Genomic DNA, 16,526 nt, shown 5'->3' with positions numbered 1-16,526 from the left:
AGGTAGAGCTTATGTAAGCCAGGAAAACATGGTTATACAAAATGAAGCTGAAATAGTAAACCACAAAACAACAGATTTCCCAGAAAAGGAGCTCATCCAGTCCCTCTGAGAAAAGGGAGGAGTTTTTGGTCCAGGAGGAGGAAACATTTGACAATCTTTTCAATTGGTGTGACTAAAAATTATTTGCTTTTTCCTGGTTACTCCCCTGTTACGTACAACACTTAACAGAGCTGTTGCACACGACACTTAACAGAGCTGTTGCACAGCACATTTGCTTCGGGGGAAACGAAACCTAACACACAGCAACTGCTCACCAGAGGAGAAATGGCACAGCAAGGATATCTGATGGATTCTGTAAAATTCTCCTGTTCGATTTGTTTGGATCTACTGAAAACCCCAGTGACCATCCCGTGTGGACACAATTACTGCATGTACTGTATTGGAAATTTTTGGGATGACGAAGACAAGAAAGGAATCCACAGCTGCCCTCAGTGCAGGCAGCAGTTCACACCAAGGCCTGTTCTGGTGAAAAACACCATGTTAGCAGAGTTAGTGGAGGATGTGAGGAAGTCTGTACCACAACCTGCTCCTGATGATCACTGCTTTGTGGGACCTGAAGATGTGGCCTGTGACATCTGCACCGTGAGGAAGATGAAAGCTGTCAAGTCCTGTCTGGTCTGCTTGGTTTCTTACTGTGAGAATCACCTCCAACCTCACTATGATGTCCCTGGACTAAAGAAGCACACGCTGGTGAATCCCTCCAAGAAGCTCCAGGAGAACATCTGCTCTCGTCATGATGAGGTGATGAAGATCTTCTGTCGTACTGATCAGCAGTGTATCTGTTATCTCTGCACTATGGATGAACATAAAGGACATGAAACAGTCCCAGCTGCAGCAGAAAGAGCTGAGAAGCAGAAGAAGCTCCAGGAGAGTCGACAACAAATCCATCAGAGAATCCAGGACCAAGAGAAAGATGTGAAGCTGCTTCAACAGGAGGTGGAGGCCATCAATGTCTCTGCTGATAAAGCAGTGGAGGACAGTGAGAAGATCTTCACTGAGCTGATCCGTCTCCTCCAGGAAAGAAGCTCTGATGTGAAGCAGCAGATCAGATCCCAGCAGGAAACTGAAGTGAGCCGAGTCAAAGATGTTCAGGAGAAGCTGGAGCAGGAGATCACTGAGCTGAAGAGGAAAGACGCTGAGCTGGAGCAGCTCTCACACATTGAGGATCACAACCAGTTTCTCCACAACTACCCCTCACTGCCAGCACTCAGTGAGTCTACACGCTCATCCAGCATTGATAAACATCCTCCATATTTTGAAGACGTGACAGCAGCTTTATCAGAGCTCAAAAGTAAAGTCTTGGACATCCTGAGAGATCCACTAAAAAGAAGTTCACCAACAGCCTCCAAAGTGGATGTTTTACCACAACCATCTGAACCAAAGACCAGGGAGGATTTCTTAAAGTATTCAAGGAAACTCACACTGAGTAGAAACACAGCACACAAATTTCTGGAATTATCTGAAGGCAACAGAAAAGTAACAATGACCAATGAGAACCAAAATTATGAAGATCACGAAGGCAGATTCACTAAAAGATGGCAGGTACTGAGTAAACAACGTCTGACTGGACGTTGTTATTGGGAGGTAGAGTGGGCAGGGAAATCAGTCGAAGTAGCCGTAGCTTATGATGACATAGAAAGAACAGGGGACACAGAAGAGAGTTCCTTTGGTTTGAATGAGAACTCTTGGTCATTGTCTTGCCAGCCGTATAACTATACATATTATGGTGATGATGATAAAGTGGATATTCCTGTCACAAACCCCTATTCCTCCACAGTAGGAGTGTACCTCGATCACAGAGCAGGTATTCTGTCTTTCTACAGCGTCTATGGATCTCAGATGACTCTCCTCCATGAAGCCGACACCACATTCACTCAGCCTCTACATGCTGGGATTTGGCTTTCACGTTCAAAAGCAAACAGTGCAGAATTCATTCAGTTAAAATAAACTGGAGCTGAGTAGCTCAGTTTATAGCTGTTTTATTCTAGATTATCTTAAAACTTTATCATTTCAAATGTTGAGAAGTTATCAAGGTGTAAATACACTTTTCTTGGTGAATTTTAGAGTAAACAATAATAACAAAAATAATTCCTTGTTAACTGGTTAAATACTGATTCTGGAAGATGAAATACTGGGGTTGTGAATCAATGTTGTGGCAAGTACAAATGTAAATAAAGCTAAATATCAGACATAATATCATGGCTTTAATTACATTTCACAGTAATTTAGCAATAAATTTCCATCTTGGAGTTGTTGATATAACTATAGATTTTATGGTTTTTGTTTTCAATTTCAACTCATAGCAGGGCATTGTTGTTATACATAATTTTATAAGTTGTGTTTTATTTGATGTGATCAGATGGTGTTTACCGGTAAATCTGTCAATTTAAAACTGTTTTCTTCTTCTTATTGATTTGGGTGCTTTTTTATTTATCCAAATATTAGATTTTATTATCCAAAATTTGGTGTTGAGTGAAAATAAAACATATAGGAAATTGTTGTTTTAATAACAAAATTAATGAACATTTTCTGTATGACTGTGTTTGTAGTAATCAGACATTTTAAAAAAATAATAAAGTTGTTTTGCTTTCCGTCAGTGTCAAGTTGATTGATTTTAAACTTGTTACAAAAAGTTATGATCACAAAGAAATAGGTGTGACTGCAACCACTTATACTAAAATATTCTATTTAACAAAAATAGAAATCTGACTTTAAAACAAGCATGTTTATTTAGAGTTTTATTAGCTGTTGTTGAAGGGAGATCAGGCTAAAGAGCTTATTCAACATAATACTGTGCATTAAGAAAGTATTCACAGTGCTTCACTTTCTCCACATTTTGTTACATTACAGGCTTCTTCCAAATAGTGTTAAATGTATTTCTTCCCTTGTGATTCTACAAATACCTCATTATGGCAATGTGGAAAAAAGATTGATAATCTGATAAAAGTCAAAAAAATATTAATCTTCAAAAGCATTCTTTTCTGCCAGGTTAAAAATCTGCAAACTGAATTTTACTTTGTTTGGATGGACTGAACAGCAAACAGGAATACGCATAAACTTTATGTAACAATACTTCTATCAATCATTACATCCAACAAATATAAAAAGTCCAAAAGTCCTGAAGGTGTCTCCACAACACTGTTATGTCATGTTCATGTCATCAAATCCAGCTCCAATTCCATGTCTTATTAAAACAAATGTAGACAATATGACAATTCTACCAACTCAACCACAAAAAACTGAGAAAAAATTTGATTAAACTTTTGCTCCTGCTGTCTTGATGTCCAACCCACAGCTTTTACTAAAAATACATGCCTATCATTGCATCTGATCTGATTCAAATAGTAAATCTCACCCCTCTGATCAGGTGTTTTCCCCCAGGCTTTAAAAACAGAACCACTGATAAAAAGAGAAAAAAAAAAAGAACAATTTGGACAAATAATTAATGTAGAACCACAGGCTGATCTCAAACCTTCCATTCATCAGCAAAATAATTTAAAAAGCTGTTTTTTCAGCAGAAAAATGGTTTATCAATGGCCAATCGCTTGACGTCTTTCAGTCCGATGTCAGTCCACAGTACTAAGACTGTCCTAGTCAAAGAGTTCAACGACATCCATATAAACACAGACTGTGGAAGAACCACAGTGCTGGTTCTGTTGGATCTCAATGCAGCATTTGACATTGTTGACCATTAGAAAGCAATTGTATAGTTGGATTGGACTCTGGTACAGTACTTAAACTTGACAGAAGAGGAATTTATTAGTTTCAATAGATAACTTCTTATCGGAGCAGACAGAAGTCACAAGTAGGGACCCCTCCTGTTTAATATCTATATACTCCCATTAGCTCAGCTTATAACGAGAGACAAGTTCTGTTACCATAACTACGGAGAAAATACACAGCTCAACATTACCATGTCACCAGGTGACTCTGAACCCATCCAAGCATTTACGGTGAATGAAACAAAACTAATCAAATCATATTTGGACCTAAAGAAGAAAACATGAAGAATAAGATTCAGTTATTACAACAATCAGGGTGAAATATAGGAATAGCGATGGACTCATACCTGAACCTTCAAGGACACATAAAGACAGCTTTCCATCACCTGAAGAACATTTTTAGGATTAAAGAACTAAGGTCTCAGTTATCACTGAATGATTTACCACTAAATTACTTAAAGACAAGTTGTCATATTTAGCTTTCAGTTCTTCTTCAGGTCTTCTGAGTCAAGTCTGCTCTGCATCCCCAAAATAAGAACTAAACATGGAGAAAAAGCATTCAGTTTCTATGCTCCAGAAACTGCAAAAATGTTGAAACACAAAGTTCCTTTAAATCAAGGCTAAAAACCTATTTGTTTAAGTGGACAAGTAATAAGTAAATTCTTATTACTTCTCTTTATTCTGCCATTGTTTTGACTGAAGGCAGAATTGCTTCAGTCATATAAAAATAAACTTGACAAGACATGCAAATAATAAAGACATTCAAAAAGTTCTTCTGATCTGAAGATTATAGACAAACATGACATCAAAGTTGTTAAAAAACAAAATGAAACCATGGAGAGTCCCTCCCTGTTTTCACAACAGTTCAGTTCTGACATTTCCTGGTTCCTCCTCTCGCACTAGTCTTGACAGGTCGAGTTTAGCGAAAACTCTGCTTTGAAGAATGCGATTAGCAAAGTCTTACTGCGGAAGATAAGAGGAAGAAAACTGACTTTTTATAGGAAACTTTACAAGAGAAAGTAACATAGACAGCAACAGTAGTTGTTTAGAGATGAAATGGCACAACCAGGAAGTCTTGTGGATTCAATGAAATTCTTTTTGTTCGATCTGTCGGGATCTACTGAAGGATCCGGTGACTATTCCCTGTGGACACAGTTACTGTATGAACTGTATTAAAGACTGCTGGGATGGAGAAGATCAGAGAAGAATCCACAGCTGCCCTCAATGCAGGAAAGAGTTTCATACCAAGACCTGAACTGGTGAAAAACATCATGCTAGCAGAGTTGGTGGAGGATCTGAGGAAGACTGGACTCCAAACTGCACCAGTTTGATCACTGCTATGCTGGACCTGAAGATGTGGCCTGTGATGTCTGCACTGGGAGGAAGATGAAAGCTGTCAAATCCTGTCTGGTCTGTATGGCTTCCTACTGTAAGAATCATCTTCAACCTCACTATGAATCACCTACGTTTAAAAACATAATCTGGTTGAAGCGTCTACTAAACTTCTGCAGAACATCTGCTCTCGTCATGATGAGGTGATGAAGATCTTCTGTCGTACTGATCAGCAGTGTATCTGTTATCTCTGCACTATGGATGAACATAAAGGCCATGAAACAGTCCCAGCTGCAACAGAAAGGGCTGAGAAGCAGAAGAAGCTCCAGGAGAGTCGACAACAAATCCAGCAAAGAATCCAGGACCAAGAGAAAGATGTGAAGCTGCTTCAACAGGAGGTGGAGGCCATCAATGTCTCTGCTGATAAAGCATGTGGAGGACAGTGAGAAGATCTTCACTGATCTGATCCGTCTCCTCCAGAAAAGAAGCTCTGATGTGAAGCAGCAGATCAGATCCCAGCAGGAAACTGAAGTGAGTCGAGTCAAAGATGTTCAGGAGAAGCTGGAGCAGGAGATCACTGAGCTGAAGAGGAAAGACGCTGAGCTGGAGCAGCTCTCACACACAGAGGATCACAACCAGTTTCTCCTCAACTACCCCTCACTGCCAGCACTCAGTGAGTCTACACACTCCAGACATAAAATTCAACCCCGGAAAAAACTTTAAGGATGTGACAGCAGCTGTGTCAGAGCTCAGAGACAAACTCTTGGACATCCTGAGACAGAAAAGGACAAAAACCTCTCTGACAGCCATCAAAGTGGGCGTTCTACAGTTAGAGCCAGAACCTAAAACCAGACATGATTTCTTGAAATACTCACAAGAAATCACTCTGGATTCAAATACAGCATACATAGATCTGTTATTGTCTGAGGGTAACAGAAAAACTACATTGATGAAACAACAACAGTCTCATCCTTATCATCCAGAGAGATTCACTTATTATGATCAGGTTCTGAGTAGAGAGAGTCTGACTGGACGTTGTTACTGGGAGGTGGAGTGGAGAGGGGAAGGAGTTCGTCTAGCAGTTGCATACAGAAGCATCAGACGTGGAGGAGGGTCAGATGAATCCGCATTTGGACGAAACGATAAATCTTGGGCTTTACGTTGTGACAAAAATAGTTATCAATTTTGGCACAATAAACATTGAAACTCCAGTATCAGGTCCAGTTTCCTCCAGAATAGGAGTGTACCTGGATCACAGTGCAGGTATTCTGTCTTTCTACAGCGTCTGTCCTTTCTACAATGACTCTCCTCCACAGAGTCCAGACCAGATTCACTCAGCCTCTGTATGCTGGGGTTTTGGCTTTTTTAACTATGGAACCACAGCTGAGTTCATTAAAGCCAAATAGAACAAATCCAGGGACAGAGGGTTAGTTTGGGATCACCTGTGATTTGACACCATCGTATGTCTGTGATTTGTAGACATACTGATGTTTGTATGTCTGCAAACATCTGTAGAACTTTTTAATTAATTTTAGAAAAAGTAGTGTAATAAATAAGTCAGATAAACATTTTATTCTGTATTTGCTTTTGTGTGTGTACTGATAATGATTTAAATGTGTGAAGTTAACCTCAGAGCTCCTACTGAAACTTTCGTCAGTCATAGTTCAACTCGACTGATAGGATTCAACAAACCAGATGGTCTTAGATGTTCAGAGATGATCGAGCCTTTATCATGGATATAATGTACAAATTCAAATAAAATTTAAAAAATCATTGTTTCATAGCTCACAGTTCTATTCAATGGTATTTAATTCAGGTTAATCTGGGAACATTAAAGTATATTCATAACATGCTTGTGTTTCATGTAATCATTTTACAATTTCGAATTTTTATTATTTTCCATGATCACTGATTTTGTTACTGTTATTTTATCTCTGTAAAGTGCTACATTAATAAAATACACTTGTGCAATAATCAGCAGAAATTATTCATTTAAGTTACATGACTGATTTCTTAAAACTCATTTTTAGATCTGAAGTGAGAATGTCCTTTTACTATGCAAGAACGTAGAAAAAGTCTTCAACAACTTCTAATATCTGTTGTTGAAAAGCTGAATTGCACTATTGACCAACAGTTGCTTCTTTCTTCCTTCCACTAAAGTCTTTAGTTCTCAATATAGTAACTAAACAGGCCTGCAGATAAGCAGTCATAGTAAGGCGTTACTGCCATTTTTTTCCCAAAGTTAAACAAAAATCTGATTATAGTACATAGACACTATTGACATTAATGTAGTTTCTTCAAACTGACCCACTGGGAGAATGAGCAAATGTCTTATGCATTTTTGTTTTGCACTTTATAACAGAAAAAAAATGCTGGTAATTTTCTTTTTTGGTTAATTTCTATGTTCAACAATAATACCTTTGTTGTTTGTTACCATTATTTGTCATGTTATGAACCATCCTTTGTAAGGTAATTTTTTTATTGCGAAGAATTAGTACATTTTGTAGTGTAGGCTGGTAAAGATTTTTCCTAGATATGAAAAGTTGTGATTTGAGCGATTAGGAAACATGGAGAATTTAAAATCATTAGTTTGTTTCTAGGTATTATTTCAGGTATAAGTACAGGAGAAGTACATTTAGTGATTTTGAGAACAAGACGTCTTGAAAGTTGGCTGGGGCTTTATGTTTTAAAGAAAAGACACACAGCCTTTATTAATTTGTTTACTCTACTTGCATCCCACAATGCAATGCAAACCTGAATACGGGAAGATATTTGGCTCAAGCTGTGTCGGATTGAGGTCAGATTATGTCTGTGCTATAAACGAACCATCTCTGGTTCTGGCCTGTATGTTTTGGCCCGTATCCTAGTGTGACTGTTGTATTACATCTAAACGAATGAACCTCACCAAGCGGGGGAAACTGATTAAACACACCAGGTGTGAAAACACCCAAAGAGATTCTCAATTGCTAAAAATAAAACACTTTGACTTAAAATTTATGTGAAATAATTTAGTGAACTGATGAGACAAAATTGGATAAAAAAAGATGTGTCCTGTTAAATCTGATGTTAAAACGTATTTCAGAACGGGAACAAAAGTGACAATGAAACACGGTGGTGGCAGTATGATGATCTGTGCTGCTTTAGGATCTGGATAGTTGCTATAATTATTTACAGCATGATTTTCATTTTTAGAACATAATGAAAAAGAAAACTTTACCAGACTAAATAAGCACAGCAGTGTTTTGAGAGGTGATTTTAACTAAGATAAATGCTTTTAGTCATAAAAATATCATTTAAATAGTAGAAATATATGGCTGTGGAGCACATAGAAAACGTTTGAAATCCTTTTTATAACTTTAAACACTACAGGAGCCAGAAAAAACCTCCTACCTGCAGATACCATTAGAGAACTATTCTCTGAACAGTTCATATTCTCTGAACAGTTCATTTAGCTCCATTCATGTATCATTTAAACCAGCAAATGGTTGCATCGGAAAAAGGAAATGAAAGGCTTTATTTTGCACAATCAATTAACAGTTCAGTTAAAGTGAATTAATTGCAAATTTTGTATTTACTGACATAATTGCAAAAAGAGAATAAAGAGAAAAGGAATGATGAGAAGGATCTTTGAAGCAGTGATCAAATCCCATGATGGCGTTAAAATTGAAGGTCGATCCAGTCCTGCTACTGGTCAGGAAAAACAGTGAAAAAAAAGAGAAATTGTCAAGTCCAGAGGAAACAAAGTAATAAAACTATCAACAGTCCATCAATGTGTAATCGTTTCCGTTAATCTCAGATGTCTAAATCTCTCGAAACATACAGACTCCCTCCATCTCCAGCTAAGTAACAGTATAAACCTATCCAGGCTCATTCAGGTCCTTTAATATCCACCTGGCAATAAAAGATAAAATAAAATAGAAATACTGGAATGGATTTATTCATGTTTTTATCCAAAAATGCTAGATGAAAAAAACAACACAGAAAACATCCCTGTGGTGTCGTCAAAAGTTCAAAAATCTGTTAAACTCCTCATCAGAGGAATGAAATGTAGTTTTAGGCACAATCCCACGTTTTCCGCCTACAACTCCCAGAATCCACTGCTCATCAACCGGCTCCACCTGTGTTAGGATGTCACCCGACCTGCAGAAGACGAAACAAAATAAAACTTTCAAAATGATTTCAGCAGAGGATTTAATCCTAGGAAAACAGTAATTTCAAATCGCACACCTTCAGTGTGAGCTCATCCTCGCTCTCTGCTGTGAAATCAAACACAGCTTTAGCCGTTCCTTTAGCTGCAGTCTGCTGGCCTGTGATTGGCTGAGCTGATGAGAAAAAAATAAAATAGATTAAAAACAGAAGTCGCCTTTTAAAAAGTTAACAAAAACAAAGTTTTCTTAATGAAATATCAGATTAACACCTTAAATTTTCACAAATTGAGCTTAAAAATGTATCAGTAAACTCATCTTATTCTTTTATTTTTATTTTTCTCCGTTGTCTAAAGCTCTTATAATTGCTTAAACAGCTTTATAAATGAGTGTATTCTCGTACCCTGACTGGGTTGTGTGAAAGCAGCAGGAAAAAGTCCCTCCCTCCCATCCAGTCGTCCTCTCCTCCACTCTGCATCGACATGCTCCGTCACTTGAATCAGCGCCCCCTTCTGGAAGGACAAGTCATCTGCAGTCTGACCCGGGAAGTCGAACAGAGCCATCACCCACTCGTCTGTCTGTTTACACAAACAACTCAGTTTTAGAGCGTTTATAATTTCATAAACTGACTAAAATCAGTGCTGCGTTTAAGGAGAAAATTTATAAGACTTTATTATGAATAATATAGTTTTAATGATGTACATAGAAAGTATAGCTAAACACACTCACCTTTAATTCTGATGGTTGTTTTAGTGTTGCTGAGGAAAAATATGCAAATAAAATTAAAAAAGGTTGTTTTTAAAGACAAAGCAATGTATTAAAAACTTTAAAAAAATGAAAGCAGAGAGAAAATAACATGAAGCTTAGAACAAATCATATTTATTCAATTAGATGCTTATATAACCTGTTCAAAAACTTGAAGTTAGATTAGCAGACAGTGAATACAAATAGTAACAATTCTCTGTTATTGTGCCAAAAGAATTATATTTAATAACTTCTACAGTTTCTACACTCTGAGGCTTTAGTTACATCAAGAATGTTGTAGTTTTCTATATAAACATGTTTCTGTCTGGTGCTGCGTCATTCAGATACTGACCTTAGAAGAAAACACGAAGTCCAAATTGATGATTGCTAGCTGCTCTCTCTCTCTCTGCTACTTATCTAATCCTGACCGCTCCATCACAAAAGTACACAAGCATTACAAGAGCTTATTTATCAGCTGTTTCTTACAATCTGAAATGTTTTTATTTCCTTCTAGTCATAGAATTTAAAATATGATTTTTGTGTAGTGATATTTTGTTGCCAGTTTTGATCACATACCAAAACACATTTCCTTTCTCTTTCGACTGAGAAAAAGCAGACAGAGAAAAAACTACAGAAAAACTTTCTAGTGCCGTGATGGTTGTCTTGTCTTCTTTAAATAGAATTAAGGCCCATCTCTTAAGACTATCCTAACAATTGAGGTACCTTAAGGGAAAATTTTGACAAAAATCGGCATTAACCCTCTATGGCATGACTTTTTATTTTTTGGGGGAAAAAATATTTTCCTGCATTCTTTGGGAGCTTGGTGGTCCCTAATTACATGTCAATCATAAAATCGGACTCTGACACCTCCTGGAACCAGATTTGGGTTTGTTGCCTCAGGGTAACATTGGTCTAGAACACCAAGATTTTCTACACTGATTATGAGAAATGAAATACAAATCAAACAAAAACTATATTCATAAAAAAACTTTTTTTTGGACAAAAATATGTCAAAAATCATGCCCCCCAAAAAATAAAATAAAGGAGCAATGTGAGGTACAGATATGTGGTTTGTTGCCTGAGGGCAACGCCATGCCATAGAGGGTTAAAATCTTGCTGTGTGAGCTACGATTAACTCAGGTGAGTGTAAACATTCATTCCAGCGATTAAAGTGTTTAACATTGACGTAAAACTAAAAGAGTAAAAGTTTTCTTTGTCTCACCAGAGCTTTCCGTTTCTCCGGTCTCTGCTGCCTCCTGTTTAGAAGTTTCTCCCGGCGTCGGCTCTGGAAGGGGCTCCACCACCTCCATGAAGTTGAGTGGGAATATTCCCGTTCGGCCGTGGATCTGGCCCCGGCCCCACTCCTCGCCAACCAGCTCCAGGAGGCCGATGACGTCGCCCTGAGAGAAGGTGAGCTCGTCGTCATCCTCTCCCTCGTAGTCAAACAGAGCGACGCATCGCGGGCCGCTGCAGAGACAGACAGCACGTCTGGTTTTTTACTGCTTTCAGCTTCAATTCGTCATTTTGTGAGCATCGTTTCTCTCTGACCTGACAGCAGGAGGGTCTGGCTGCTCTTTGAGCTCAGCAGGCTGGACAGGCAGAATGGACTGAAGAAAAACAAAGAAAAAACATTTAAAACACGAGACAGAACCGACTGAACATTCTCATTAAATCCAGTTAGTTCTGCTTATTACGCTTTAGTTTCCATGTCAATGTCAACTTATTTATATAGCAGATTAAAACAACAGATGTTGACAAAAGTATTGCACAATTCACCAATAAGAACAAGAAAAATACATTTAAAAGTAATGTTTAAAATGTTTATTATTATAAAAGAAACTTAAACTCTGTTTGAATCAAACAGCAAAGAATAAAAATGGGTTTTAAATGTAAATATCATGTAAATATGATGGACTCCTTGGTGGTTTGGTTAAAAAACTTCTGATTTAAATTGCCAGTATTACATGGTTTTCCATCTATCATTTATTTTTTAAATGTAGTGGAATGTTTTCTAGAATCTGCTTTTCTTCATATTAAGAAAGCAGCAAAACTCTTTTGTCTCCACATGTGTTTGGTCTCATTTGTTGTCTGTGTGAATATGTAAATAAAACCCCGGCAAGTATCAGTGAGCAGAAAAGACACAAATATTTTAGACTATCCAGAGGTGGATAGAATACCCAAAAACTCAAGTAAGAGTGTCACCACTTCATCAGTGAAGTAGTGATGAAGTGGCCTGTTCTTTACCCAAGAACAAGTAAAAAGAAGCCATGGAAGAAATTACTCAAGTAAGAGTAAAACGTCTGAGTACTGAGTAACTGATCAAATTATAATTTAATATTTAAAAAATACATAAATATAAAGTTAAGTGGAAGTTTTGGTATTTCAAAATGGCTATAATTTATACAAGTACCAAAAAATAAAATCAGGCAAAAGAAAATTTTTCCAAATCAGTTTCTTTAAAGTTTCATAAGTTTTTTATTTAACAAAAACTGCAAGTGTGTGTCTGTGTCTGGTGAATTTTTGGTTAAAACATGTTTTGTTTTTCATTCAGTGGGTAGAAAATCCAGAAATGTCACTCAAGTAAGAGTAGAAATACTTTATAATAAAATTACTCAAATGAAAGTAAAAAGTACAGCATAGTACAAATGCTTCTAAAAGTATTTTTTTTTCTTCAAAAAAGTTAGTCTGCCACCTAGTGGTGTAACTTATACAACGTTGGTTCTTTAAGGAGTGAATGATGATTTAACTGGGGATACATTTCTTTATATTTAAACTCATCCTCTTGAGTTGATGTTGTAAAAATATGAACACTGATTCTCAGGTGGCTTTTTGTTAAAATATAAAAAATAAAAACCAATATATTTAAATGGATGACCCTAGATCTCTTTCTGCTTCAAGTCAACGTGTCAATCTGTTATTGTTCAGCTCAAAAGCTACGTCCAGAAGCTGTGTTGGGTTTTCACTATCCGACAGAGGAAGGCTTGTTGAAACTGTCTAAAAACTTTAAATATTTAGTCATTAAGATTCCAGGAATTACACTTTTTAAAAGGAATAAATAAAATCCGTCTGGTCGGTACCTGGAAGTCTGACTGGTTGAGGTCTTCTATGGCCATTTTTGACTCGCCGTCCTGATGTTGGACCGTCTCTGGCTGGGTGTCCAGGTCCAGGAGACACTGAGACGGGCTGATGTCGGCTGTAACGCTGCTCTGATCCGTCCCTTCACCTGCCTGCTGCGAATCAGCAGGAGCAGGTTTTGGATTGTCCAGAACAATCAGGACTTCCTCTTTCTGGAAAACAAATTTAAATTACTACAACACTCTGTGTTTTATTATGATTTGATGTGTGTTTGTGTGAGAGTACCACGTAGCTGTTGTACAGAGGGTGTCCAGGTTTGGGACGAGGAGGCAGAGGCGGTCCTTTCTTCGACACCCTCTGAGTCTGCATCTGATTGGCTGATGAAAACTGCTCAGCAGGTACAGCTTTGGCAGCAGCGATCTGATTGGTTGAGGAGTTTATTGCAGGGGGAGGCGGTCTGCTGGGGGCGGATTTGATTGGTGGAGGACGTAGAGGGAGGAGCTTAACACTTGGTGGACTTGGAAGAGAAAAGGAAAAAGACAAAATATGAATGAAACAGTTTGAACTTATGATTATGTATCTTTACTCCTGTAGGACAAAAAGATTACTTTAAAAAACATTATACAAACACAGTTTATACAGTTAATATGACACAGATACTACAATGCATTGTTTAACAGGGCAGGAAAACCAGTTTGTAGTTTGGATTCAACAGAGAGCAAACAGACAGTAAGATTAAACATGTTCTCTGCAGATGGAGTGAAGAAGCCACACAGTGCTGCAGCTGATGATTATTTTACCTATTGATTAATCTTAATTCTGAGGATTAATCAGTGTTTTTATACAGTGTTATAAATACATTAAGAGAAGAAAAAGGACATTTTATTGCCTGAAATAGAAACTTTCTACATAAATAACCTTAACAAAATGTCATCTCCATCCACAAAAACAGAATGAGGCTTTTAATCAAAGTGTTTAGGCCCAATTATTCAGTCTTTCCTTACCGCTGAGGGAGAGTTGGCCCAGAAGACGCTGGGTTAGCAGGGATGCTAGCTTCAGCTTTGGCCTGGGGAACGGAGGCTTTCCTCATGGCGGGGGCCGGAGCCGGAGTCGGGGGTTTGGGCGGTCCTGGAGGCTTGGTGGGTGCAGCAGGACCGACCGCTGCAGGTTTCAGAGGGACTGGGTTTGGATCTGGACACGCCGGTGGTACTGCAGTCGGTTTGGGGGGCCAGACTAGGAGCTGGAGGAGGAAAACAGGTAATTAATTATATTTATTCATCATGTAAGTACTAACCTAAGATGAATAAATCTGGTAAATAAAAAACGTAGATCTGTAGCTACTTCCATTACAGTTAGTGTGGTGATTGTAACGTTTTGAGTTTTTTAATTTCTGTGTTGCTACAATAATCTCTGATAGGAAATTAGCGCCCTCTATTGGCCTTAGATTTTCATGCAACTGTTGCATGCAGTTTATACAGATCCATCAACAATTCAGAATATTAGTTACTGTGTCACTAGGTGAAACTCTTTATATAGATTATTTAAACAGATTGCTGTTTTTCAGCCTTTATTTCTACTCAATTATAATGGTTTTCTGCTAATAACTAATGAAAACCTAACATTTAACCAATAAAAAAATAGTTCAAGTTCAGCATGAGAAATAATCAAAAATAGGTTCTGAAGTTGACAGGAACTAAAACTAAAGACCAGATTATTAGTTGCTAGTTGTGTGTTGCTGGACACCATTTTGCTTTAATTCTTTGTGGCACAGCTTCATAGAAAATTCCTGAGATTTTTCTCTGTGACAGGATGACGTAGTTTCTGCAGATTTGTTGGCTGAACTTTCCTGATGTGACTCTTTAGTCATCCTGCTAAATCCCAAAGGTGTTCTATTATTGGTTTGAGATCTTGAGACTGTGGAGGTCATCGGAGCACAGTGACCTCTCAGTTTCAAAACACTTTGTTTTGAAACAACAAAGTGTTTCAAACTTTGTTGTTTGAGTACACTCAGAAGAATGCACTCCTCTGCTGATAGTGCACTGTCAGAAGAGGAGTGTACTGCGGTCATTAAGGGAAGAAAATGGTCAGCAACAACTCTGAAAAGCTTTGTTGTTTAAAAGGTGAGTGTTGGAGCCTATTAAGTAATTAATAATTAGCTAAATGATAAATGTTATTATTGATCCAAAATGATGCTAATAATTACAGAAGAAAAAACAGCAGCTTTGGTTGCTCTGATTGTTTGCTGTGAAAAAGTGAAACGGTTTTTCTATCACTAAATTAAATTTTGTATGAAGAAAACTGGAGAATATTTATGTTATTATTATAAGTTAAAGGATCTATTTGAAACCAGCGAGTTCTCCTCTCTTGTTTTCTGAAACTCTGACATGTTTACAAAAAATGGTTTTGTTTATATTAGATGCAAGATGTGAATGTGTTGTTTTCAGCAGATGGCCTTGTCTGAATCTGTATACTCCAGTCAACAATTAATCGATTGCTAAGCTAGTTGATGATTATTTTTTAAATTCAATTAATCATGATTAATCACAATTAGTCATGATTAATCACGATTAATAATTTCAGCCCTATTAATAAAGGTTTATTCGAGCCAAATGTTGACTTTCTGTCATCAAATCAGCGCAGACTGAAGGCAACTTTTATGTTTAGCTTGACTTTGTTGAATGTCAAACCAAACATAAAATTTGCCTCTGATTTGATGATAGAAAGGCAACATTTGGCTCAAATCACTACTTATTAATAGAATGTCATGTTTTCCAGGGTGAAAATATAGACATTGGACACATAAGAAGAACTGATTCGGTTTTATTTCTACCACGAGGTATCAACAAAAGCCCCCAAACTTCTGCATCTATTGGTTGACTGGTAACTTAAAGAGGCAATAAAACTGCTGAAGACTCAGCCAGCAACACACACCAACACTTCTACACACTTCAAGCACACAACAACAGTGGGGGCTTGTTTCTTCTCACACAATCATCCCATTTTCCTCCCACAAAGTTTGTATTGCATCACACAGGCCTCCCTCTTTGAGCCGGACCCAAGCACATAGTCACATACAAACACTTAGCACATAAAACCTCTCCACATGTTTGCATGTTTCTGCCACAAAACAAATGAGCTGCATTTGTGTCTCTAAGCTCTCAAACGCCCCATTGTGCAGCAGCTACATCCAGATCAGAGTCTTAGAAACTCGGACACACAGCAGGGCCTGTAGTCTTACCGCTGGCTCTGCGAGGGGAAGTTGGTGCTGCCGGTTTGACGGTGGAACGGATACTTCCTCCTTTCACTGAAAAAGGAAATAAACACAACATGGAAAATCATTCAAAGTGTAACTAATCCCCAAAACAACTGTTGTTTTTTGCTGCTATATATTAGCTGTTCGCTAGGTTCTATAGAACCCTAAACAGGGTTTAGGAAGGTTCCATAGAAC

At 37.7% G+C, this 16,526-nt stretch overlaps 1 protein-coding gene and 1 pseudogene across 1 annotated transcript in view; one reads left to right on the top strand and one right to left on the bottom strand.

The window, feature by feature from the left end:
• Positions 1-225: 225 nt before the first annotated feature.
• LOC116733324 (tripartite motif-containing protein 16-like) lies at positions 226-6,887 on the top strand (annotated as a pseudogene).
• A 2,409-nt stretch (positions 6,888-9,296) lies between these two features.
• The window catches only part of LOC116733244 (SH3 domain-containing protein 19-like), a 13,477-nt gene continuing 6,247 nt past the window's right edge, over positions 9,297-16,526 (bottom strand). Inside the window, 10 exon segments of the mRNA XM_032584025.1 lie at positions 9,297-9,436; positions 9,663-9,837; positions 9,989-10,017; positions 11,226-11,470; positions 11,552-11,610; positions 13,081-13,290; positions 13,364-13,595; positions 14,083-14,303; positions 14,305-14,318; positions 16,317-16,382. Coding sequence (XP_032439916.1) covers positions 9,312-9,436; positions 9,663-9,837; positions 9,989-10,017; positions 11,226-11,470; positions 11,552-11,610; positions 13,081-13,290; positions 13,364-13,595; positions 14,083-14,303; positions 14,305-14,318; positions 16,317-16,382 — 1,376 coding nt within the window. The 3' untranslated portion in view covers positions 9,297-9,311.

The sequence above is a fragment of the Xiphophorus hellerii genome, chromosome 14 (genome assembly GCF_003331165.1).
Source record: "Xiphophorus hellerii strain 12219 chromosome 14, Xiphophorus_hellerii-4.1, whole genome shotgun sequence".
NCBI lineage: Eukaryota > Metazoa > Chordata > Actinopteri > Cyprinodontiformes > Poeciliidae > Xiphophorus > Xiphophorus hellerii.
The sequence above is the reverse complement of the archived record's forward strand: the minus strand, read 5'-3'. Positions and strand labels throughout refer to the sequence as shown.